This window comes from Nannobrachium achirus, assembly GCF_963921795.1.
Source record: "Nannobrachium achirus genome assembly, chromosome: 16".
Lineage (NCBI taxonomy): Eukaryota > Metazoa > Chordata > Actinopteri > Myctophiformes > Myctophidae > Nannobrachium > Nannobrachium achirus.
The window spans coordinates 30,882,587-30,910,086 of record NC_137823.1 but is presented as its reverse complement, the minus strand read 5'-3'; the positions used below and the strand labels follow the sequence as shown (position 1 = coordinate 30,910,086).

The 27,500-nt window shown below is 43.1% G+C and overlaps 1 protein-coding gene across 1 annotated transcript in view; it reads right to left on the bottom strand.

Annotated features, from left to right (window-relative positions):
- tnfrsf21 (tumor necrosis factor receptor superfamily, member 21) overlaps positions 1-27,500 on the bottom strand; it is a gene marked incomplete at both ends in the record, with an annotated part of 63,753 nt that overhangs the window by 30,421 nt on the left and 5,832 nt on the right. The window contains 2 exons of the mRNA XM_080744861.1: positions 16,801-17,445; positions 22,054-22,795. Coding sequence (XP_080600987.1) covers positions 16,801-17,445; positions 22,054-22,795 — 1,387 coding nt within the window. The remainder of the gene's footprint in view (positions 1-16,800; positions 17,446-22,053; positions 22,796-27,500) is intronic.

Here is a 27,500-nt window from a genome sequence, read left to right as displayed (position 1 = left end):
TACTAGTATAGAGCCCTGAGGGACTCCGATCAACCAACAAATAGAAACCATACTGGATAACATCATAGCCACAACTGGAGCAACAAAAATAAAACGCTGTAGAGTTAGTTGCTGGCCTTATCACAATATGAAACCAAACTGATTGTCAAACTGGTGTTGCAAGCAAGGCACAGATGCCTGGAGCTCATTTCATGTGTCAGGAATGAGTCAACATTTATCCCAGAAAGGCATTTATCCCTCACCATAAGCCTGATGAGAAATGAGGTCATATATGGAGGTCAGCCTCCATATATGGGCAGGTCAGCCTCCATATATGGGCAGGTCAGCCATAGGCATTGAGGTCAGCTATAGACATTGAGGTGTTACGGACCTACTGACAGTGACAGGATGTGCCGGTTTACATACTTAACTGCAACCTTCGGCTGCGACTATACACAGTTGACAAGTAAACTGTACACTGTGTACAGTCAGTATCCCTGTCTGAGTGCCTGGCTGTCAGTCTTGTTTTGATGAGGTTACAATGTTTTCTGATATGGTTAACGTAATCATGTGGCCAGAGCTACAAGGACAACGAGTACAATGGCTTTTAAATGACAGCCAAAAATGGGAAATGGTTTTGTCATGATGTCAGTGAAGGGCTGCAGAAAGGCAGAGGAAGAGGGAGCAAACAGCTCTGGCATGGGACAAAGAGCTAACATGAGCCACAGAAAGCCAATAAACAACCCACAGAAAGCCACCCACTCTGTCCCATGTCGCTGGTGTGTGTGTCTCTGTGTGTGTGTGTGTATGTATGTGTGCGTGCGTGCGTACGTGCGTGTGTGTCTGTGTGTGTGTCTCTGTGTGTGTGTGTGTGTGTGTGTGTGTGTGTACGTGCGTGCGTGCGTTTGTGTGCGTGCACACACGTCTCAGAGGGAGGGAGGGGGGGGGGAGTAGGTTAATTGTAACTGATGAGACCTTTCCCACTCTGAAGGTTTAAAAACCACATTGTTCAACAACAATACAGGGTCTAACTCCCTGTGGATCTCTGTTATATCGATGACATCATATTGATGATGTCACTCTCTTGACCAAATATGGAGGGACGGCGTGGTGGTGCATCTGAGATTATGAATTAACAAAACTTTGAAAAATAATCACACCAAATAATTCACAAATCACAATAAATGTATTTCAATATTTGGCTTGTTTCTGTCACTTAGTCATTTTAGCTAGCCCACTTTCACCTTTGTTCTGGGCGCAAACTGACATGTTACGAAACTAGTATGAGTCATAATGACTAGCATGTCGAAACTGACTTGTTAAGGGAACCGGGATTTAGTGGTGTTATTGTGGACTCAGCTTGAAAAAGGAATAGAGCTTCTGAGTGGGTAAGCTATTTCTTTAACAGAAGCTCTCACCAGCTGCTTCGAAGGGGAATGTATAATGCTGATTCGACATGTTGAGGCACGTTATTTGGTCAAGCACCTGAATTTACCGAAAGATCGAATGCTACGATGCAGAGGTGGTGCAGTAGCAGTGTTAATTGTTGGTGTGCATTTGTGGTATGATACGGTAATTCACAGCAGGCACTAAGGCATTCACCAAATATTAGAATATTCGAATATCAAAGTCACTATTCGACGTTGTTCACCAAAGTCGAATATTCACTTATTTTTTTTTTTTTTATTGTTTTCTCTTTAAAAAATATATACCGGTAGTTTATAAAGCTTGGCTAAGGGGGCACGGTGGCGCAGTGGTTAGCGCTTCGCCTCACAGCTAGAAGGTCCTGGGTTCGATTCCCGCCGGGGGACGATGTGGGCGCTGGCGGCGTGTTCCTCCTCCGCGTCATCAGCGCCTACACCCTAGGTGGGGTTGGCGATAGGGCCTTTCTGTGTGGAGTTTGCATAGGCAATTAGCACTGGGTGAAAAAATGGGTTACAAAATTGTGGGATAAAAATTATAGAAGTAAAAAAATATAAAGCTTGGCTAGATAGGAAGTCATAAGAATGAGTTGTTAATGCCTCTGGTGGATGAATTTGTTAATGCTCTATACCAGGGGTTCTCAAACCTTTTTAGGCAGTGACCCCCAAAATAAACATATTTGAACTGGGGACCCCAACCCTGACAAGCACTTGGAATTAGCCCTTCGCTATGCCCCTCCTAAAGCCGTCCTTGTCCAATGCCAAGTTAGCAACAGGTTACTAACGCAGCTGACTTGGCAAGCTGCCATGGCGGCGCGCATCGCTGTACCGCGAGTCTGGCTGCTAGATAGAGATGGGATTTATGGTTCTCTGAAGTGAACCGGATCTCTGAGATCCGTTCCTTTCAAAGAGCCGTTCAAAAGACTGCCTCATTTTAGTTACTGGTTACTTTGTAGATTTTGATTATGATTGTAAATCACTTCCACCCAAATAGGCCTATACATTTTTGCCATTGGATACATTTCTGGCATTTGAAAATAGGTGATCTACAAGCTCACAATGTGTCACGTTGCAATGCATTGTGAGCTTGTAGATCAGCTATTTGCAAATGATTTTTCTACATTTTACTCATTGGAAAACCTGTGAAACAGGACATTCTGCATAATGAGTAGGCTACGTTCTAATATTGGTAGGCTAATTTAAGTACATTTTGATACCAATACTATTTTACTTTTACTCATTAATAAAACACAAAATATTAAGTACATTAATAACATTCCAAACTTGATTGCAGTATTGATATGTTTACCTAAGTAAATATATTTAGTACTTTTCCCAACACTGTTCATTAGAAAGGAACGGCTCCCTACTGTGAACCGAATTATATCGTTCATTTCAAAGAGCCGTTCAAAAGACTCGATTCGTTCGCGAACGTCCCACCCACTCGCTTCCGTGTCACAAACACTGAAACAAAAACAGAACGGATTGCACTGACCTACACAAACCAACCCACGGGAATAATTTAGGAGCACTTCATGAGAAAATATAACTGGTAACACTTGTGTACTGTATGTTAATCTGACTTTAGTATAGGCTATTGTTTTCTTCCTAGACGTGCGTTTGAGGCAGGTTACTTAGTCTGCAGCTGGGTGCTATTGCTGCACGCCGCCATGGCAGCTTGCCAAGGCACCCGCCTTAGTAACCTGTCGCTAAACGTGGCATTGGGCAAGCACGGGTTTAGGAGGGGCATAGCGAAGGGCTAATTGTAGGTATTACATTTAATGTGTCTCGGTTCCGCAGGTAAATATTGTTGCGAGGCGTTGTGAGCATGTAGATCAGCTATTTTCACAATGTTCGCCTCTTGCTTACTTAATATTTGGCCAGTTTGGCCAGTCCTGTCGAATATTCAACTATTCGAATACTTTGAGGTCGAATAATTCGAATACTAAAAATCCCTATTCATGAATGCCCTACAGCAGGCACAGCTTGCAACTGACCCACCAATCAAAAACTATTCTTTGGATTCACATAGCGAACAGCAGCAAGCCTCCATTATTCACAGCAGCTTACCAAAAACCTGCCCACGGGTCCAATTTCCAAAAGGCACAATTGCCGAGCTTCATGCTTCACTTACCATCAACGACACACCTCTCCAACTCAGCTCATTTGTCTTTTTGTCTCAAAAGACATCTGTTTTCTCCTCCTGAACTTTATTCACCACTGACTCCCAATCTTCACTCAAAAGCAGGGGTGTTCACGACAAGGGTGCATTTGAGCATTCATCGTAAAACCCTTTTATCTACTGTAACATAATCTTCCTGTTTTGACCCTGAAGGCGTAGAATCCATGCAGAATATTCAACTAGTGAAATGCGTGTGTCCATGCTTGTGTGGCAATGATTGGACACATGGCCAATTGTATACCTCCGACCAAACCATACCTCCGATTTGTGTGAGGGCCTTCCCCTAGCCCACCCTGCGCTGCAGAGCAAAGTATGTCCTTATGGTGTGGCTCCCTGCCGGGCTCGTGTGTGGAACTTGGCGTTGTAAACGGTGGGCGTTTTGTGAGTATTTAGCAAAGGGGGTGGTCGGCGGGTAACATGTTGTTTTCCCTCTCACGTTCCCTCAAATACTACAGCTGACAAAGTGGATATATAGAAATCATAAAGCACGGTTAATAGTTTTGATACATAACTACGGAGTCAGCCCTCCTCTCCGCAATCAATTCCCTGTTTCCTTTCACGCTCCAGTTTGGATAAAAGGATTTAAAATAACCTCTGCCGTAAACAATGTGTCCCAGAGGCTCCACAGACCTAACATAATGTCCCTGCTCTCCCATTTGTTTGTTCAGATGTTTTATGACATTTAAAGAATGCAGCAATGTCATCAAAACGAACACTGACAAAAAGCAAAGTGTTAATTGATAGTTGTGAGCCAGAGGGAGCATTCTATGGAGAGTGCGCCGTGCTTTGATCTCGCCGCAAACCGGAAGTGGCGTCGATGGAGCCTGGTGACATTCCTACAGCTCTTCAGCTCCGTCCACCTCCATTGTATTTCACTCGCTGGTAAGTAGACTAAATCATGTCTTTTTAACCCTTTTAACGCATTCACGGGCCTCTCCAAGGTAGGCAACATTATTATTTCACATAATCGGCTCTAGTTAGTGTTTAATGTAAAGAATTTGACTTTATTGACTTTTAAATTATTTACTTTATTGACTTTAAAATTCACTTAAATTAACTTGGAGAGGCCCGTGGCGTGAGTGCGTTAAAAGGGGGAAAAGACGTGATTTAGTCTACTTACCAGCGAGTGAAAATGCCTTGGTTACAATGGAGTTGGACGAGGCTGAAGAGCAGCAGGAATATCACCAGACTCCAGTACGCTAAATAGTGACGTCACGTCCGCTTTCCACACCTTACAATGGAAGTCGACGTAAGTGTCATAACTCTCTCTTTCTAGGGGTCTGGTGTGAGCTAAGGCGGGGAGAATAAATAATTTCTGTCTGACAGGAAAGAAAATGCTTCGAAATGGACCATGCAACTGCAAGGGGCAAAACGACAAGGGGTAACCACAGTTAAAAATGCAGGAGGGAATTCACTGCCTTAATAATAATATATTTACGCATCATAAAGAGACAAAAATAAACAGCTCAAGATATAAGATCTCAGTGATGATGAGTCAGTGATGATTCTATAAAGTGTCCTGTTTTGACTAATTAGTCTGGTTTCCACTGCAAATGAGTCATTACTGTAGTGTCCTTTTCGCTGGACTACCTCAAAGGATTCCAGCTCATTCACAATGCTTTAGCCAGAAGTATCCATAGGATAAGAAAAGCTGAACACATAACTTAAATGACAAAATTACTTTCCTTGATACAGCTCCGCTGTGTGTGTGTGTGTGTGTGTGTGTGTGTGTGTGTGTGTGTGTGTGTGTGTGTGTGTGTGTGTGTGTGTGTGTGTGTGTGTGTGTGTGTGTGTGTGCGTGTGTGTGTGTGTGTGTTTGTGTGTGTGTGTGTGTGTGTGTGTGCGCACGTGCGTGTGTAGGTGCATGTGTGCATGGGTGTGTGTTGTGGGGTCCTAAAATGTATATTTCTTTTTGAGCCGAACGAGAATACAAATCTGGGTACCGAGGCTATAAAACGTTGTGGTTAAAAGTGACTGTGTCTACAGACAGATACAAGTTTTTTTTAGTGGAGCAGCACTTTGGATATCATGTCCAGAGCGCCCGCATGCTTTTATTGATGCCCTAAATATTTAGAACCTATCAATCATTGCTGCGCTCCAATGTCCTGTCATTTGTTATTAGCACAAATATATTTTCGAAACAACGTAAACATGGAATTCTCATGGTTATGTAACGATCTAACGTGGGTTTGGAAACAGGGACGTGCAAATGATGTTAGAGAGGCAGGGGCTGACATTTCTAAAAGGGCCTTTTGGTGAAAATATTGAAAATAGCAGACCTCCAAGCTCACAGCGCGTCGCAGAGCCCGGCACGTTGTGAGCTTGGAGGTCGGCTATTTTCGATGCTTGACTTCTACACTGAGAGGACAATTCTTTCAACATGAGATGCTGCATTCAAGTTCAGGAGAGTTTAGACAAGGCAATTCTCTTGAATGCTGCCTTCAGGTATGGCATAGAAAGAGGGCATTTGCGTTTTTTTTCACCATATAAAAAACACATTCATGGTCTGGAGAGGGCACTTTTTACAGATGGATAAAAGGGCAGGGGCTCAAGCCCCCTCTGATGTCTATGTGTGCACGTGCCTGTTTGGAAATGACTAGGTTGTCAGACCCAATCAGGAGGATCAAATGACCGGCGCTCCTCTCCAAAAGTTGAACTATTGTCCGCTTGAAGCGCCATGGGCACGGGTCCAAAAAAAACGCTGGTACCCGAGAGCGCCGACAGCACAGAATCGCGATGCTCGGGCACTGGGAAGAGGAGAGCACCATAGTAAAACATCTAGAACAGTGGCGTCAGTTCATGACTGGTGTCTTGTATGCGCGCGAAGGCATGCGTGCAAGACACCAGTCATGTTGCCATACCAACAAGTACATGTTATTTTTTTCCCATGTAGCCAAGGTATGGCAGCTGCCATACCTTTGAAAAAGAGCATCTCTAAATGAGAATACCAGCACTCACGGAACGGTCAATTAAGGCACTTTTATTAAAGTGTTTAAGTTGGCATGGCACATGAGACAACGCTGATGAAGGCTTGACGCCGAAACGTTCGCTGTTTGTTTGCTCTGTGGCGTGCCATGCCAACTTAAACACTTTAATAAAAGTGCCTTAATTGACCGTTCCGTGAGTGCTGGTATTCTCTTTTAGAGATGCTCTTTTTCAAAGTTACTTTTCCGACCGTGCACCCGGTAAAAATGCTCAGAAGTGAAGAGATTTGGAGTCGTGCTTGCTTCCTTGATGTAAAGCTGCCATACCTTGCCATACCCAATCGACTCCTCTGATCTAAAAGCAGCTAAAATAGAAATGTGGACATAACCTCTAAAAGCTTTATTCATAGGTGGGTGGATGGACAGATGCAAAATGCTGCTACTTTGATTGTGTATAATGTTACATAACTCTCTGGCAGGGGGAGGAAGACTAAAGGCGAAATACATTGAGTCTACCTGGTATAAAATGTGTTATACAAATAAAATTGAGTATTGACTAGCTTCAAGTAAGTAGGGCTGGTGCGGCATGGATCTTTAGTTTACCGGCGGTATGGCGGTATCTCCCTTACAAGTTGTTTTGAATGAAAGAATATACGGTACAGTATACTGTGTATACACAACCGCAGTATGGCAGCATTGCGGTTATTGCACCCAGCCCTAGAGTACCAGGGACAAACCTAACCTAAATTTAGGCCATGTTTTGGGTGCAACAGTTAATCAAACAAATCTTTAATTTAATTGATAATAACAAATTATCGATAATAGAATAAAATAATTGATCCCTATTTTGGCATGTCATTAGGTGAATACTATATATATATATATATATATATATATATATATATATATACAGTTTTTCTATGACACTAATGTGCGACAAAGTATAAAATAGCACTGAAACAACCTGCACTTCTCAATTACTTGATTAATCTGAAAAGTAATCGATAAAATTATCGCTTAGAAGCGTATCGATAGTTGCAGGCCTACTCATGATTAGTGGAGTTTCCACTATAGGGCCACCCAGGCCTCCTCATATTTACGATACTCTGCTTGCTTCCAAAACATTTTATTTTTTTTGCGATTCCTTTTTTTACCGCCGGCAGACAAGACTTACCAGCTGGACTATAGTATAGTTTCATATAAACAAATAACTTCTTCAGATCATGTGCTATAAAAAACATTTTTACCCCGGTTGCTGGCCCTGGCAAGCCTCGTTTGGCCAAACAGTGTAAAAGTAGCAATTTTGACTACTTCCTGGCTTGCTATCAGAGAATGCCAGGTCTGTGTGTGATCCTTTCTTCAATGTTTCCCTTTCTTTTTTCATTTATTGCCTGGCTGTTTTAACTGCTCTTGTAAAAGGGGTATTACAACCGTCCCAGGGAGCCAGTCGTGCACCTTGGGTGGATTAAAAAGCTGTTTTGTTTTATGTTGGAGGGAATAAATAGCAGTGTAAAGTGCCTATTTGGGCTGCATGTGCATACATACGTATCGGTATAAATACATACACATGGGCACATGCTTTTATCAACGCATACCTGTACGCGCACACACACACACACACACACACACGCACACACGCACATGCATGCACACGCACACACACACGCACACACACACACACACACACACACACACACACACACACACACACACTCGCTAAGAAGTAAATTACCCATAGAAAGAGGGGAGAACACACACACACACACACACACACACACACACACACACACACACACACACACACACACACACACACACACACACACACACACACACACACACACACACACACACACACACACACACACACACACACACACACACACACACACCATACACACGCATAAACATGCTCAGCTCGAATGTAAAACCAGGCAACCATTTAAAGCAACATGCAATGCCTCTTAAGCACCTTGCTGTAAATTTGAATTGGTCTGAAATATCGTTAAATTATTTGAAGGGGAGGAGGAGGCACTGATAAACAATTCCTTCTGCATCTGTACTTATTTGGAGAAAGAAATCAGCTTACTTTTGCTCAGGCGAGGTTAAGTTGAGACATACTGTAGCAAAGAATCAGCTATATATGTATCTTCTTCTATTTTTATTATTCTTATTATCTGTCACCCTACATTTAACATTCCAAAAAGAGAAAGTCTCCTCTGAATTGAGATAAAAGCCAGTAAGCACTACTAGACGGACCGATACATTACTACTCACTGTACTCAGGGGCATCAGTTGGGGTCCCAGGTCCCTTAAATGTTCATTATTTTATTGGTATGTGTGGCGCTCTACCTTAGCAATCCATATCCGAGGGTTCTAGCTCATTGTAACAAGGAAAGACTCCAGCATTCTCGGCTGATACCGACGATAATAAGCCTCTCCGACCTACTTTTATGCAAATCTGCAACCAAACAATCATTAGCCATTTCCAAAGTGCCCTCGCTATTTTTGGCATTTTGTTATAGGTGAACATTTTCAAAAATCATCCACATTTTTTCCCTTTCTTCAAAAATCCATCACGTTTCTTTTCTGAAATGACGATAATCTGTTGATACTTTAAATTATTACTTTGAAATGAAGGATCTGAAAGCTCCATCAAGCTCCATCATTTTCAAGTGTAGGGGTTTGAATTCTCCACTGTGAATCCAGCTTGCCGAGTGTCTATAGACCTGTTTCCAGAGCACTGCCGTGCAGCTGCGGTGTCTGCTCACAGCTGCCCACACACAGGTGCCATTTGACATCGCAGTTATGGTTGCCTCTCTGAGAAATGGGTCTATACGTAACACCCAGAGTTCGTACCCGGGTCTCCCTCGTGAAAGTCCAAAATCTTGACCACCGGACCAAAGGGATATCCCTATGGACTGAGGGAGATATTAGACTTTTGAGGCCATCAGGCTGAGGCAGTGAGTCACTCTGCTACATATAGTCTACTCTATACAAATAAAATTAGAAAGCCGGGCAGAAAGTGCGATCTTTGTCAGTGCACATACTCCTGTGTGCTGGGCCGGCACGTAGAAGTAATGTGGGGAATGATGAAGGAGAGGAGTAGGACGGTGGCGCTACGTCCTCCCGGTGGAGGCTCCTCATTGGTAACATGTCCTTAGGTCGAACACCCTTTGGTCCGACCACCAAAACCTAACCTTAACCCTAACCTCAGTAAAACTATGCCTAAACCTAACCCTAACCCTAACCTCAGTAACTGTGACGCCGAGGCTGGTGAGTAGCTAACCTGCCGACGCTGGTGAGTAGCTAACGTGCCGACGGTTTTCGACCCAACGGGAGTTCGACCTATGGGGCAGTCCCCTCCTCATTGGCAGGTGAGCCACACAGCAATGGCAAACAGTGGTAGGAATGAATTGCCATAATGACTAAATTGGCAAAATTTACAAAATCTCTGGGATATGAATTGTTGTTGCTCGTTAATGTCTGGGAGACCCAGGTCTGCTGTGCTTCTCCAACATTTCCCCCGTGTCAAACTCGAACACTTCCCCCTGCACCCATTTTACTTTCCCTTTCTCCATCTCTCCTTGTCGCTCTCTCCCTCTCTATCTCTACATCCGTGTAAGAGGAGCGATCGACCCACTAGCCGGCCTCGCCAACCATCCAACCAACCCCGATGCAGTTGGAACCAGATCATTCCGGTTCTCTGTGGTCAGTCAGTGTGTGTGTGTGTGTGTGAGAGAGAGAGAGAGAGGGAGAGCAGTGATAAAGTTGAGCCACCCGCCTGTATCTCTCTCCCTTTCTCTCTCTCTCTCACACACACACACACACACACACACACACACACACACACACACACACACACACACACACACACACACACACACACACACACACACACACACACACACACACACACACAGATACAGTGCATGCCCCTGGGAGAGGGGTGGAGGGCTGAGGGGCAGTCAAAGGGGTTTCAGAGAGTTGGGTATCACAGACAGGAGGTGTCCTGAGCTAGTGTTTCTTGGGTCTCTCTCTTCACTCTCTCCCATCGTGTGAAAAGACAAGCTCTGCAGTGGAGCACAGGGTATAGGCCTACTCTATAGCACTAGTTCCCAAGCACTGGGTCGGGACCCATTTGTGGGTCGTAGACAGAGCTTTATGGGTTCCTTTGTTTTTTGTTTCCTACATTTTGTTTTTTTCATTATTATTATTCAAAAATATTTTCAAAAAACATTCCCAAAAAAGTTTTTTTCAGTAATTTCAAGGGAAATCGAATAAATTCCATTAAATTAGAGTACCGGTAGTAGGCTAGTGAAAATAGCCGATCTACAAACTTACAACGTGGCACAACGTGGCACAACGTGGCGCGAAGCAACGTGTTGTGAGCTTGTGAGCTTGCTGTTTTCACTACTTTGTGTCCTGAGCAAAATCTCTTTTTCTCAGCCTGAAAGGTTTGGGAATGGGAACCTACAACACCTGTTGACAGACATTGTGTCAATAGGTTGGGAGAAGCAGGGAGAGATACAGAGAGATAAGAGGAATAGTAGAGAGTAGACGAGTCTTACTGATGTCTTTACATAGTGGGATAGTGTTACAGTTTGTAGCCCCGGTGTACCCCAAAAACTGGGTTCCCTCGCTAGATTTACAATCATATTTCTTTTACCATTCGGCTTTCGATTTGATGCAGAAAAGAAAGTCTGTTTTTAAGTTTTGAGAGCTTCACGTTATATTACGGCTGTTGATATCGTAACTGTGAATTTTGAAGCCATTATGTTGTTTTTGTTGTTGTTTACTTTGTAATTGTGTAGGTGGTTAGCCAGAACCCATTGCAACGACGCTATCAGAAATCTGCGGTGCAGAACTAGAGGCAGACAATGGCATATTTTTTGGTCTAATGAGTCCTAGACTTCTGATTGCCGATGTTTTGAGGGACATTTTGTCAACTAGAGTTTGGGCCGCTATGAAACGTTATGCCGATCCGCCTGATTTCATGGTGTCATAGTTTCTGTGTCTTTGTCGGAGTACATGTTGTTCACTGTCAGTCAAAAATCTTGAAGAGTAGCAGATCCACAAGCTCGCAACACAATGTGACAGTTTTCCCTCCTGGCCCCCAAGCTGTGGAATAAACTCCCTGTCCCTGTTAGAACAACGGACTCTCTCGCTAGCTTTCGCCGTGGACTGAAGACTCACCTTTTCAGACTCCACCTAAACCCATAGCACTACTGAAACACTCAATGACCATACAGGAAGCTAGTTAGCATTTGTTTTTTAGGTTTTTAGAATCGTTTTTTTCTTTACTGATAATATTGTTTTTTGTTTAGATTGATATTCATATGCATTTGTTATATTGTTGTTGATGTTCTGACATGTTATCTTGTTTATTATAGTGATGTATTATCTGCTTATTGTAAGACGCTTTGGATTAAAAGCGGCTGCTAAATGCCTAAACTGTAACTGTAAACTGTAAACTGTGATGCATTCTGAGCTCGTAGAACTGCTGCTTTTGAAAATGTTATCCTATGATGACATACTGAAAACAGTGATGCCATGTTTAAAGTGGATACAAATTGGGACACATCGGTTGTGTGATCCATGAAAAATGTCAATAATGGCCAATTCATTGGCCAAACCGATATAATCGGTGTGGCTCTATAAAGAACCCATGTATCTGTATGGTGGAGGTAACTTCCAGTTTGGACTAGATAATGATGTCATCCCCATATCACTCTATAAAGAGGGGCAGGACCCACACAGAGTAAGGCTTGGAGACAGAAGGACAGAAACACAGACAAGAAGAAGCAGTGTGTGCGTGCGTGCGTGCGTGCGTGTTGGGGGGGTTGGCGGGTGGTGTAACTAAGTAGTACTTAAGTACTGTACTTTTGAGTTATTTGTACTTTACTTGAGTAATTCCAATTCCCAATACTTTTACTTCTACTCCAATACATCTCGGATCCAAATATTGTACTTTTACTCCATTACATTTATTTGAAAACTTTAGTTACTAGTTACTTTGCACATCTAAATTATAATATTATAAAACATACCGGTACATGAACCACTTTAGCCCTCTTATATACCTTGGCTATTTGAAAACAGCCGATCTACAAGCTCACAATGCGTCTGCTATTTTCAAACATTTTGTACTTTTACTTTAGCAACTTTAAGTCCATTTTAATGCCAAAACGTTCATACTTTTTACTGAAGTACATTTAGAATTCCGGACTTGTACTTGTAACAGAGTAGGCTACATCTACATCGCAGTATTGATACTTTTACTTAAGTAAAGAAGATGAGTACTTTTTCCACCACTGGTGGTGTAAGTGGTGCAGTGAGGTCATGTCCTTGCTTGTGTAACTGTCACCTCTCCATGCTGTATGCTCTGGGGCAGAATCGATTGGATTTAGGTTTCCCTGCCGTTACGACACCAACAGATGGTCTTGCAGGGAAAGATCCAGAGTGTACTCTATAAATACCATGGGGAACAATGGTTGACTTGTGTACGTGTGCATGTGCGTGTGTGTGCGTGTGCGTGCGTGCGTGCGTGCGTGCGTGCGTGCGTGCGTGCGTGCGTGTGAGGACAGTTGGCCGCTACGGGTGGGTGCCCGGTTTTTATCCTTATCCACACACGTTTACTTGAATGTTGTGAATATTGATTTTTCTTCTTGGATCTCCCTATTTGTTTTGGTTTTGTTTCTTAAGCCCAGGGAAATTCCCAATTGTTTGCCATTTCCAGATAAACACATTTCCTCTCAGCGAGATATCAAAATGAGGTCACATTGAGTGAAATGTAACTGGATCATATCGTGAATTCGTGACGCCGTGGATCTCTCAGACCCTGTCTGACCATAAACACGTACAGAGAAGTACGTCAGAGAAAAGCTATGAATGTTCAGGATTGCCCTGGAGATATCGTACAATTTGTTCATGTACAATGTTCGTCTTGGTGCTGCGCAGATACCTTCCAGATATAATCTCAAGCATAAAATTCTAGATTATCTGGTGCTTGCATTCCTTTAGCCCAAAGTGTCAAACTCTGCTCTAATACTCCCTTCTAGTCAGTGTTGATTTTGTCGACTAAAACTATGACAAAAAATGTTTGTGTTTGCGTTTTTTTTCACTGACGAAAACTAAATAAAAACTAAGCTGTGATGACTAAAACTAAGACTAAATATACTGACAATTTCGTCAACAAAATAAACACTAGACTAAAATGTTGGGGAGGGACTGGTAGAGAAAAGAGTCATTTTATGTTTGGTTGCGTGCTGAAAATAGCAGATCTACAAGCTCACAACGTGTTGTGTCGGCCATTTTCAGCATGCAAACCAAGTGTAAAATCATTACAATGCCATCAAGGCTTGCCAAAATACATTTTAGTCAACTAAATCAACAGTAGATTTAGTCGCCTAAAATCTTATGATATTCAGTCGACTAAAATTAGACTAAAACAAAAACTTTTCAGGTGACTAAATTATGACTAAAACTAAATGACATTTTATTCAAAAGACTATGACTGAAACTAAATCAAAATTTGCTGTCAAAAACAACACTGCTTCTAGTTACTGACTCAAAGTTCAGTCAGTCCCTAATGCAGTTGTCATAAAGCAGCCAATATGGCAAAAAGAAATCATGAGCGGTGCCTTTTCTGTTCATTTCATTAAGCGTCCCACGAAGCTTGGCCAATGAGCCAAGTGTCGACATACATACTGTACATCACATAATGTCAAACTCAAGGCCCGGGGGCCAAATCAGGCCCGTGAATGAATTATCTTTGGCCTGCGGGATGATATTGAATTACTATTAGAACTGGCCCGCTGGTATATTGCACGCACCACCATAATACTACAATTCCCACAATGAACTGCGAGTGCATTGGTGTGTATCGAGGGCCCGCGAGCGCAAGGAAGCATATCGCCTGTGGTCAACTTTCAGCTACCCCTCTCCCCAAAAATGGTTAAACGAAGTTTTCACTTGAAATTACTGACATAGCTATAAGAAAATATTGCAACTGTACATGTTAGGTCCAAGTTCAATATGTGCTATCATTTCAATACGTTTAAAAAAAAACATTGAACCAGTCCGGCCCTCGACTTGTTCCATTTTTAAAATTTTGGTCCCCTGCGTATTTGAGTTTGACATCCCTGCTGTACATACATACATACATACACATACATACATACACATACATACAGACAAAGCCAGATGTACCGTAGGACCGGTTAGCACCACTCAAAAACAAGGTACTTGAGCAAGTTATAGCAGCTAAAGTACCTAAAACATAAACACACCATGATGTGACAAGCCCCATTAGCAAACCTCCCTCTGTCAGTCAGGAGGACTGCAGTCACGCCCTGTCATCCGCCGCAGTCTGGCTCCACCACCTCATTTACAGTCAACCTCAATCCTCCACTATTATAACCCCTAATGGCCCTCGACTCCGTCTGGCACTATTATCTTTGTGTCTTCACTTCTTGCTTCACGGTGGGCTATTTAACCCGTTCAATCTGTGACAGCATCTGTGTCATTTTAGATTGTAGAAATAAAGAATCGTCAAGCAGAAACCTTGCATCTTTACGTTTCAACTTTTAATAAAGTATTAAATCAAACAAGAGTGTCGCACAAAAGTAGTGAAAAATGTGTCAGATATACAAGCCTCGCGACGGGAGCCATTGTGAGCTTGTAGATTGTTTTAAAAATGAAAATAAACATTATTGGACATGCAAGGCTTCCACACGACAATATATGGCTACATAATTTTTTTAGAAAACCGTCGCCGTGTCGAGCGTTGCGAAGGTTGCATGAGCCAACTCTGCCGTCTGACTTACATACACTGGGGTACAGAAAAGTAAATCTTCATTCCCCCGACTTTCGCCACCTCCACGCGGTCCAAGCAGACAAAAAGGAGTGCTCCCTAACTCCGGTTCAGCCAATAAGACGTGTCCGTGGGCGGGGTTTGCCCAGAACTCATACACAATTCATGTTCTTAGATATAGATGCTAGGTTACTGTAGATACTAATGCTACCGGTATGTATGTTCCTAGATAGATGCTAGGTATGTTCTTAGATATACCGGTAGATGCTAGGTTAGATACTAGGTTAGATACTAGGTATCTAATGCTATTCCTAGATAGATGCTAGGTATGTTCTTAGATATACCGGTAGATGCTAGGTTAGATACTAGGTATGTTCTTAGATACTAATGCTATTCCTAGATAGATGCTAGGTATGTTCTTAGATATACCGGTAGATGCTAGGTTAGATACTAGGTATGTTCTTAGATACTAATGTTATTCCTAGATAGATGCTAGGTATGTTCTTAGATATACCGGTAGATGCTAGGTTAGATACTAGGTATGTTCTTAGATACTAATGCTATTCCTAGATAGATGCTAGGTATGTTCTTAGATATACCGGTAGATGCTAGGTTAGATACTAGGTATGTTCTTAGATACTAATGTTATTCCTAGATAGATGCTAGGTATGTTCTTAGATATACCGGTAGATGCTAGGTTAGATACTAGGTATGTTCTTAGATACTAATGCTATTCCTAGATAGATGCTAGGTATGTTCTTAGATATACCGGTAGATGCTAGGTTAGATACTAGGTTAGATACTAGGTTAGATACTAGGTATGTTCTTAGATACTAATGCTATTCCTAGATAGATGCTAGGTATGTTCTTAGATATACCGGTAGATGCTAGGTTAGATGCTAGGTTAGATACTAGGTTAGATACTAGGTTAGATACTAGGTATGTTCTTAGATACTAATGCTATTCCTAGATAGATGCTAGGTATGTTCTTAGATATACCGGTAGATGCTAGGTTAGATACTAGGTATGTTCTTAGATATACCGGTAGATGCTAGGTTAGATACTAGGTTAGATACTAGGTTAGATACTAGGTATCTAATGCTATTCCTAGACAGATGCTAGGTATGTTCTTAGATATACCGGTAGATGCTAGGTTAGATACTAGGTATGTTCTTAGATACTAATGCTATTCCTAGACAGATGCTAGGTATGTTCTTAGAAACTGGTGATGCTATGTATGTTCTTCTATAGATATTAGCTATGTTGTTTACTCGCTTACTAAAGTTATTTTGTTGCACACATATTGTACTGTACTTCTAGCACTTAAATTCTTTGACCAACTTCACTTACCCCCATGTTCATGTTCAATGCTCATGTCTCTCACTCCGACCTCACACTTGAAAGTCGCTCTGGATAAGAGTGTCGACCCCCTACTACAGTAACATCTCAGTAAGCCAAACCCAGAAGAAGAGGACTCACCCTGTCCGTTTGAATAGTAGATCCACTTCTCCCTGGTCTGAGTGGGCGGCCCCGACGGCTTCTTCTGTATGGCCTTCTCCACGATGCTGCTGGGGTCCTGCCGGGGTCCCTTCTTCAGCACGCGGGAGCTGCGCTTCACGCTGCACACCACGATCACCACCAGCACCAGCAGCAGGAACAGCACGATCATCCACGGCAGGTGCTCGTTGATGTCAAAGTGGCGCTGGGCGCTGGGCCGCGGGGACCCCCTGCGGGTGGGCCTGTAGTAGTTGCTGGAGTCACTGTTAGCTCCTGCTCCGCCCCCGATGTTCCCCTGGACCCCTCCTGCTCCTCCGACGCCTCGGCCCATACCGAACCCGGACCCTGCGGCCGCGCCGTCCTCTGTCCCCCCTTCCATGGCCCTCTTGGTGGGAGGGTCGGGGTTCAGGTGGGTGCGGGGGTGTTTACGGGCCGGGGAGGGTGGAGTCCGCGTGGGGGATAACTGCTGGTCTGAGTCATCCTGGGATTCTGGGGGAGAAGGCGTAGCGGACCAGCTCATTACCAGACCCTCTGCGTGGTGGGCCTCGCCGGGAGGGATGGCCGCCTCCTCTTCTCCCACTGGTGCTGCGGTGGGGGACCGACCATCAAGCAGCTGGCTGTGTTCGTCTGTGGAAAAGAACAGGAACAGTGGGTCGATATTCCACTCTCATTAGACTCTTATCGATTGCAATACAACAGCATATAGTTCCCAACTGCTGAACTCAATATGCCTCTAGTACTGCTAATGGGATCATTGTTGTATAATAGCATTATTCTGTATTGTGAAATATTTGGAGGATTGTCCCTGGGATGAGTGGTAATCTGTGTCCTATCCTCTTATCAGCAGGTGCAGAGGCACAACAGCTGTTAATCTCACAAAGTGAGGTTGTTGTTTTGACTGGCAAAAAGTTAAATCCAGTCCAGTCAAATAAAAAAATAAAAATCATGACGTATTGAAAGTTTTATCTCATTTAATAAAGAATAATAAATAAATGAAATAAATAATCAGAATCAAATCCAATTAGAATGAAAAGGTATCCATGACCAATCTTTTTTTGTTTTCTTACCTGATACACCTAAATGTTTGATTAGCTCTCTAATTAAGTTTTATCCTTATTGTCAATCACAAACAAAAGTGATGTGTCTGAATCTAGCAGTCTTACTCAGCACACATGCATACACGTACACGTATTTCTCCTTTCTCCATCCTCCTTCTCCCCCCTTTCAACCTCTGACACACTTGTTTTGTAACCGTGGGACCTTTTTGTCTTCCCACCCCACCCTCATCATTGACGGTAACAGAGACCTGAAGGACAAGAACACTCATGATGTAATAGTGCCCCCCGTCAAACAAACAGCCGTGTCAGTTTAAAGGAGGGGGGCTTGGGGGGTGTCAGTTTACGACTGGTTGCGTGACCAACAATACAACTGACTCACCCACGGACTGACTAACTAGGGGGTACAAGGGGGTACAGCGGGAGAGAGACACTGGAAATTTGATGAGAGGGGGGGAGGGGGGTGGGGTTCAGCAAAGGTTTGGGAGAACAGACTAGAACACTGGTTCCCAAACAGTGAGTCGGGACCCATTTGTGGGCCGAGGACACATTTTTATGGGTCCCTTAATTTCTGGTTTCTTACATTTTGTTTTTAATTATTATTATTTCACCACTTAAATATTATTATTATTTCAAAACATATAAAAAAAAAAAAAAAAAAACATTTTCTATGATTAAAAACACATTTTCTAAGTAATTCCATGAATCTACGAAATTCCATAAATTAGAAAACAAAATGTGTAAGTAAGAAGTAGTGAAAATAGCCGATCTACAAGCTCACAATGTTCTTTACTTGTTTTTACAAAATTTTGAGAATCTTTTGCTTGCGGGCGAAAATATAACCAAAATAGGGATGCCAGGTTAACTCATTTCCTGCGTTCCCCGTCGAAACCGGAGATTTCCCGCTGTACCACTCTGCGATGCCTGTAGATCCCGGAAATTTAATTCGCTTTAATCATTATGAAACAATTAAAAGTATGGTCGCTGTATATAGCCGCTTCGGAGACTTTAGGCCCACCTCCTAACTGTATCCGGTCGTATTTCCTGTTTAGACCGGATCTAGGTTTCCATATCCGGTCTGAGAGCCAATCATAGCTCCGGGCCCATAAGTTTCCATGTAAACAAGGAAGCATCCTGCTCGGTCATATCATCTTCTTTTTTCACATGTTTTTTTATTTTATTTGATAGCTGTTTGATTCTTGTGCCCGCCTGGCATATGATCCGCGCACATATCGTCTGCTATGTGCGCGAACGTGTCCACGTGTTACCATAGCGCACAGCTGGCTGTTTCCAATGTTTTCTTATGTAAATACTGGCGGATACAGCAGGATACTGCCTGGCAACGGATTTGTCTATTCCAATTGATTTTTTTTTAATTCGAAAGCTGTCATCTTGTCTACCGGTCTACTACATGAGTCCCGCACAGATCATGCACTATGCGTGCACGTGCCCACGTTAAAAGGTAAGGACAATTTGGCAGGAAAACAGTTCAGCCTATGTTTAAAATAGCAGCATATGAGTTAAGGATTAAAACAAAACACACAACGCACACTGAAAGACAAAAAGCCGCCGCAGAGAGATGACACAAACTCTTCCTGTGTATAGTAACATTCCTGAGTCAGGGTGATGCCACCCGTTGGTCTCCAAGCCAACGGATGTCCTTCTTTTTTGGAGTTGTCACAAAGAAAAATGTGTCCATTCTGGGAACTGAGTCCGTTACTGTGCGCCACACAATAACAGCTTGCGTAAGCCCTGAAGCTGGGCACACAATGTACACATACAAGTCCACGGTGAATACATAGTGAGAATATTAATGTTCATGTCTTTGAACTGTAGAACATAATACAAAAATACCTTCAGGGGCGTTTATGATATTTACAGAACACCGACGTTGCAACACGTTTTGGTTTACATACGTGACTTTTAGCCAAGTGTGACGTGCTTGAAGTGGGTTCACAATAGCTGCAGTGCTTGCTTTGGGACAAAATCCTTTTACATATCAACTGGTTAAAAAGACGAGGCCTGTGGACACAGGCCAGAATGATTTGTAGCATGTAATATAAATAACATGTTGACTTTCCTTAAGCCAGTTTACAAAGTACAGGACTAATGTATAGGGCTTGATATGTAGGCAGTCTGTCTGTCAGTATGTGTGTGTGTGTGTGTGTGTGTGTGTGTGTGTGTGTGTGTGTGTGTGTGTGTGTGTGTGTGTGTGTGTGTGTGTGAGCGCGCGTGTGTGTGTGTGTGTGTGTGTGTGTGTGTGTGCATGTGGGATGTGGAGGGATGTGTAAATACTGTACATGCAAACACACACTGATCCTTAAAAACAGGAAGGTAATTAGTCTTGTGTGTTCAGGCGTGACATGTCTTAGCACGTTGCTTCTGGGCAGAAACCTTGTATCTCTCCATATTTAAAAAATAATAATAATATGTTTTTTACATGAATTAATGCCACTACTTCATCATAAAGTAACAAAAGTAACTGATCTACCAGCTCACAAAGCAAAGCGTTGTGACTTGTGAGCTTGTAGATCTGCTAATATTGAACATGTTTTACAGCTAAAGTGAAAGAGGTTTAATCTGTCTGTGGATTTTAGAACTATTCTAATCTAATGAAAATTATTTACAAGAATTTGTGACTAAATAATAACTACATGTGACTTTATATCCATTAAAACACATTTTGCTATTGTTGTTGTTGTAACCATTTTGGACATACAAGGTTTCCCTGTGACATCCATGAAGTCCAGAGATGGAACCAGCACAATCTGCTCACGAAGACCAAACATGTCCCATCACATCACAGACGTTCGGTCATCAATCTGCCATGTCCAAATAAGGGTGAGATCATGGTTACCAGAACGGGTAAAACCTGATCGTCTGACACTCCCACACAGCAATAACAAGTACAATTCACCCACCATGCATACTTTGCAGTGGTAGAAAAAGTATTCAATTTAGAATAGGTTAGATACGGCTCGCAGACTAAAGCCCTTTGCACACAGGCGCGTTTAACCGCACGGATAAAACGGACAATATCATTTTTTGAAAAGAAAACAATTATTCTCTATGACCTCATGCCCACCGGATCCGAATTAGCCGTGCGACGAGTGGCTGCCGCCGTGCGTTTTTTTCTCGATCGAAACCAGTTCGATTCGTGCGTCTTGTCGCATGCGGTAAAAAACTCATCACTCCTTTTATGACTCCTTTTTGGATCCGCAGCGCCGATTCCGCACAGCCTTGCACACCAAATCCAATGCGTTTTATTCATGCCGTAAACGAAAAAAACGCAACTGTCCTGTGTGCAAAGGGCTTAATTCTTCTTAATTGGAAATCCAAGAAGGCGCCCGCTTTCTCACAATGGTTGAAGGAGGTCCTCTCCTTCATACCTTTAGAGAAACTCAGATGTAAAGTCAGATTGTACTGTACTTATTTACTCTTTTTGAAGCCACTCTTGTATGAAAGTGGCGGGAGTTGTCTCTGTCCGAAAGTGTAATATTCTGTCCTACCGCTTATGTTTGTTTTTATGTTTTGTTACTGTTTGTCTACTGTCTTATTTCTGTTTTCTGTTTTTTAGAGCCTTTGTGTGTGATGTTGATGTAAACTTTGAAAATTGAAAAATGAATAGGTTAGATACAACAATTCAATGAGGCCCATAGGACAGGGGCCTATGTCCTGTTTCTATGTAAGGTGGCTTGATGTACACCCCCTGGACATGACGCTAGTATGTCACAGGGACCCCATCCAACCCTTGTTGCTGAGTAACAAGCAGGGAAGCATTGGTTGAGGTTCCCATTTTTTCCTAGTCTTTGGCATGACACGTCGGAGGGATCGAACCCCAACCTCCTAATCTCAGAGCGGACACTCTATAACCACAAGGACACTGAGCTGCTTTAATAATGTGAAAAGAATTTAGTATTATATTAGTGGGCATGTAAATGCATTGTCCTCCAGCAAACCAAAAGCATCAACCAACTGGTTATTCTCATTTTTGACTGTTATGATGTAAACTAAGCACCACCAGTCATTTAACAACACACAGCCGGCCAGATCTCTGTCTCTTCTTGTACGCCTGACGAGAGAGATCTGGAGACGTGAGATTACCAGTCATTTAAGGTTTTTTGCAGGATGGAAGGCAGATTTCAAGAGGAAACAGTGTTTAAGTTGGGAGTGGTCTTACCTTTATGTGCTGCTGCTGACGATGATGACGATGAGGGCGTTGAGGAAGAGGACAGGGGTTCCTGTACAAAGGCAGAGGCAGGCCTCATGAGGCCTGGCGGAGTGTTGGGAGAGGAAGATGAGGAAGGTGGCGTGGAAAGGGGACCGCAGGTGTTATCGGTCTCCCGGGTGCCCAGCGTGAGCACCGCCAACCCCTGAGCCCGGCAGTCCGTGTGCGCCCGGCACCGCAGTGTTCTGGAGGCCACGTCTGAGTAAGTCCCTTTGGCGCAGGGCTTGCAGCGCACGTCCTCCGCGGCGCTGCCGCGGCGCTTGACGCCGGTGCCGGGCGGGCACAGCGAGTGCGGCCTGCACTGGGCACCGCCAACGTCACTGCTGTTCTGCCCCGAAGCAGCCACAAAGAAGCTCTCCGGGGGGCAGGCACAGACGCGGTCCTGCGTGGGCGTGCACGGCACCTTCTCCACGAAGCCCGTGGGGCACGGGGCCCTGCAGTGGTGGCAGTGCTGCACGCCGTTCTCCCCCCGGGTGAAGGAGCCCTGAGGACAGGGGCTGCACTCCCGCACGGCGGTCGCGGAGCAGTGGGAGGACACGTAGGTGCCTGCCGGGCACTTGTCACAGACCAGCGGGGTGCCCGAGTCGGGGTCTGCGTGCTGGTAGTGGCGCGGGGAGAGGAGGGGCTGGTCGGCCAGGCTTCTGATGCTCAACGCCTTGACAACCCAGCTGTCGGTGATCACCATGCACAGCAGCTAAGAGAGGGAGAGACAGAGGGAGAGACAAGATGAGAGAGGTGGTACCGGAGGAAGAGAGAATGAGAGAGAGAGAAAGGATGGGAGAAAAATAGATGAGTGGCAGAAACAGCGGAAGACGGAGAATGAGAGCATAAGAGAAGAGAGAGAGTAGTACTGAGAATACTCAGAGAATAGAATACTGGCACTATTAGCAAATGTAGTATTTATTGAAAATGAATTGCTTAACACCAGACCTGAATAAAACTGATTTATTTTATCAGGGGGAGCGTGTCGCTATTTCTACAAGTTATCTTTTCAACAACCAAACCTAACCCTAACCCTAACCCTAACCTCCGTGGGGTGAGTAGCAAAAAAACACAAAAAGAAACACACTAGTCTAGTGACTAAATCCATTTGGCTGGAGTCATTTCACATAGTCACTATGAGTCATCCTCCTGTCCCTTTGAAAGTAGGTTGACCATTAAGTGCTGCCCACCGTCTAAGACTACTGTAATGACAAATGCACATTACTGTAGCTACCTTTGAAGTACTCTTCGTTGCTAAGCAACGGCTAGGAACCCATTAGAGTGACAACTGATTCTGGCTTTTTCCTGTATGGCCTTCTCTCTCTTCTCTGGGAGGCCACCAACAGGTTTTAAGGGAAAGATTATTATGACTAATGATATACAAACACACACCCCCCCACCCCACACACACACACACACACACACACACACACACACACACACACACACACACACACACACACACACACACACACACACACACACACACACACACACACACACACACACACACACACACACACACACACACACACACACACACACACACACACACACACACACAGTCATGTCAGGACAACTGTATCTTTATAGCATGTGATATTTTTCTGCCGTCACTGAGCGAGGTTTCGCCAGTAAACATGACATTCTCATGCAAACATTTGTATATTTATTGATGATAATTCACAAGGGCCTTTCAAGTCGTGAATGAAAGTCCCATTAACCTCCATCTCATGAAAGCCCGTTGGAAAGGCCACTGTTGCTTTAGTGTTTGAGTAGCGTGCCAACAATAATATTCCCATTGCATCCCACCAGTTAGCTGCGTGACAAAATGACTGAATGAGGCACGTTTCTCCGAGGCATGTGTCATCCCCTGTGAGCTCATGAGAACCCTCTTGGTGAAGGGAGTAAAACTACAGCCAGGTCGATGTATCTGCCATTATGTGACTTTTTGACGACATCAGTATCCCGATTTGTAAACACTTTCAACCTGGTATCTCTATTTTGGTCGTTATAGCTGAACATTCTTGAAGGTTGTTCAGACTACATCATACACACCTCATACTATGGTGGGTTAGTTGTACAGTATGTTACACGTGACTATAATGTTTTTATTTCATGATCAATATAGATATCAATCAATCAAAAGGTTTTAAAAACAGTACATGTACAAGCTCACAATAATCACATCACAACTCCACGCCTTGTGAGTTTGGAAATAGGCTGTTTTTGTTTTCTATTTTGAAGTGGTAAAATAAAAATAAGATTTTCACTTTATGTGTATTTTGTACTTGTTTGCTTAGAAGTGAAATGATCTGATGTATTAGAAACCTTAATCAAATTAAAGTTATTGCACTTCACAGTCAAAACGTTGGTAATCGGTGGCCCAGTGCTGTCTAAAATCGGGATTGGCATCGGACACGAAAATCTGGCATCGTTTGGGCTCTAGAAAGGAGATAAGATGGGGAGATGAAGAGAAAAAAAAAAGAAAACAGGAAACAGACATGATGTGTGTGCGTGCGTGTGTGTGGGTGGGTGGAGGTCTGTGTGTGTGTGGTCCTCCACATATGTGCATGTGTGTGCATGTGAGAACTGTGCATCCACACATCGTCCGCTGAATGTGAATGAAGATTAGGAGCTTTCCCACCACCAGACCCATAAACACAAGGCCAGGGGTGGATGGGGAGGGGGCGGGCTGTTGACGGACAGAACAAACAGGATTTGGTGGTTCTGAAGTGGTGCACTGAAGGGGAGAATTCTGCTGACGCTGCATGTGAATGCGAGTTCTTTCTGAAGGGATGCATTTACACGCACGCACTCATGTGCACGCACGCGCACACACACACACACACACACACACACACACACACACACACACACACACACACACACACACACACACACACACACACACACACACACACACACACACACACACACACACACACATTTCAATTTCTTTATTTGAGTCCACATTTATAAAATACATTACAAGGGACACAAATATTTTCAGTTGCTTCTGATGTCCCACATGCTTGAAAAAACATGTATGTGCGTAAATCCAAACAAGTCCAGACTGTACAGAATCAACACGTCATAAGCTTATTCACAGTCAATATTGGTCATACATTTCAGTCTGTTATAACCGGACAAGTAATTATGGGTACAAATAGCACCTTCTCCTCCAAATGCACACACACACACACACACACACACACACACACACACACGTGCACACACACAGTGGAGTGAGTACAGCTGTACTGTTATCCACAAGGGTCATCAATATGTCCGTGGCAAGACGTGTCCTTGTCTGCTGCAATCTTTTACATTATAATGTTCTTATTTGTATCATAAGACCACATTTTTACAATTACTGAATGTTAGTCTCCAGCTTTTCCTCAGAATATGTATGACACTAACACTTTAGCCACTATGACAGTGGTTCTCTAACTTTGTATTTATTCACATTTGTATTACATTCTGTAAAGGTAATTTAAAGCTATAGCTCTTTATGTGTTTCTGATATTATTGTCCACTCATTTGTATAACCGTGGCATGAACAGAATTTTGACAAAAATGTCCACCACAAGCCAGCATGGCGATGACCCCTTATCCAAGATTTTCCCCTAAAAAAATCTAAATTGTTACAAAAATAAAGATTGGCTATTTTAGATAGTCGTACAACAAAGTATACAGTATACTGTAGTGCAGGGGTTCCCAAACCTTTTTGGCTCGGGGCACCCCTATAAATATCTTTTTAATCCGAGACACCCCTACATTATATTCCTAATTTTCACTCCCAGCACCTTATATTTATAGCATATTGGAGGGGAGTTATCCATAGAACCCCAGGGTGCCCCGTCACCCCAGGGTTCCCCGTCACCCACTTTGAAAACCCCTGCTGTAGTGTACAGTAGGGCTTACAGTAAGTGGTTAATATTATAGCTGAGGGGTGTAAGTGCTTAATAGGGGACAATCCCACCCGTTCAACTCTTTCCATTCATTCCCAGAGGCATGACAGAGTGACGTCCTCAACACCATGCTCATTACTGATGTCAATGCAGCCATTCACCATGAGGACCAATGAGTAGACAGTAGAGGGAATGCATGCTCACGCTGCCACTAACAGGGAACCTGCTGTGTGTTACCGCATAATGGATGACCCCGCAATCCTCCTCTGTGACTGCAACTATACATTACTTTTTCGATTAGTGGAATAATCGAGTAGAGCTGGGTTTTTTGTATATCAATGAATAGTGCAAAAGCAAATCAAATAGATTTTTTTAATAATCAACTGAACCGATTAATCTGATGAACTACTTAAAGCCCAGTTTTATTCTTTGCCGTACCACAGTGTTGTGCGATAATTGTGAATATAGCAGATCTACAAGCACATGATGGAATCGAATTGCACAACATTGTGAGTTTATAGATTGGATATTTTCACTCAGGCATGTCCTCTGCATATTTACTGTATAATTAATTACACAGTATTACGCTTAATCTGGGAATAGGCAACCCCTGCATGAGTCTGCTTCTAAGTTAATGATGAATAAGTACACTAATAGATTCTAAATTAAAACATCCACAACAGAATAATGGGTGTATTAATGAAAGAAGGAAATGCAACTTTAAAAAGGTTATTGAAAATTGAATCTGCAAACATGGGCTGAACTGGAGATGAACTGTTGTGCAGGTTCCTTCTATTCCACAAAGACAACTTTCTAACATTACCTGACTAATAAGTGATGTTATAACGCTAATGGGGAAACGTACGCATTTTTTTCTACACTGTATATGGAAACTTAGTCTAGACATGTTGTTTCTATGGATAAGTCCCCTCCAAAGAACGCCAAACATTGACTCCATTCCTAAACAACAAAACATGTCAGCACCATGCTAGGAATTGACTTAATCCACAAATGAAATGAATCCATTTGGGTATAATAGGGCATTCATGAATAGTGATTTTTAGTATTCGAATTATTCAACCTCAAAGTATTCGAATAGTTGAATATTCGACAGGACTGGCCAAACTGTCAAATATTAAGTAAGCAAGAGGCGAACATTGTGAAAATAGCCGATCTACATGCTCTTGAGCATGTAGATCTGCTATTTTCACAATATTTATCTGCGGAACCGAGTCACATTAAATGTAATACCTACAGTTCCAAGTGCTTGTCAGGGTGGGGGTCCCCAGTTCAAATATGTTTATTTTGGGGGTCACGGCTTAAAAAGGTTTGAGAACCCCTGGTATAGAGTATTAACAAATTCATCCACCAGGGGCATTGACAACTCATTCTTATGACTTCCTATCTAGCCAAGCTTTATAAACTATATATTTTTTAAAGAGAAAACAATAAAAATAAGCGAATATTCGACTTCGGTGAACAACGTCGAATAGTGACTTTGAT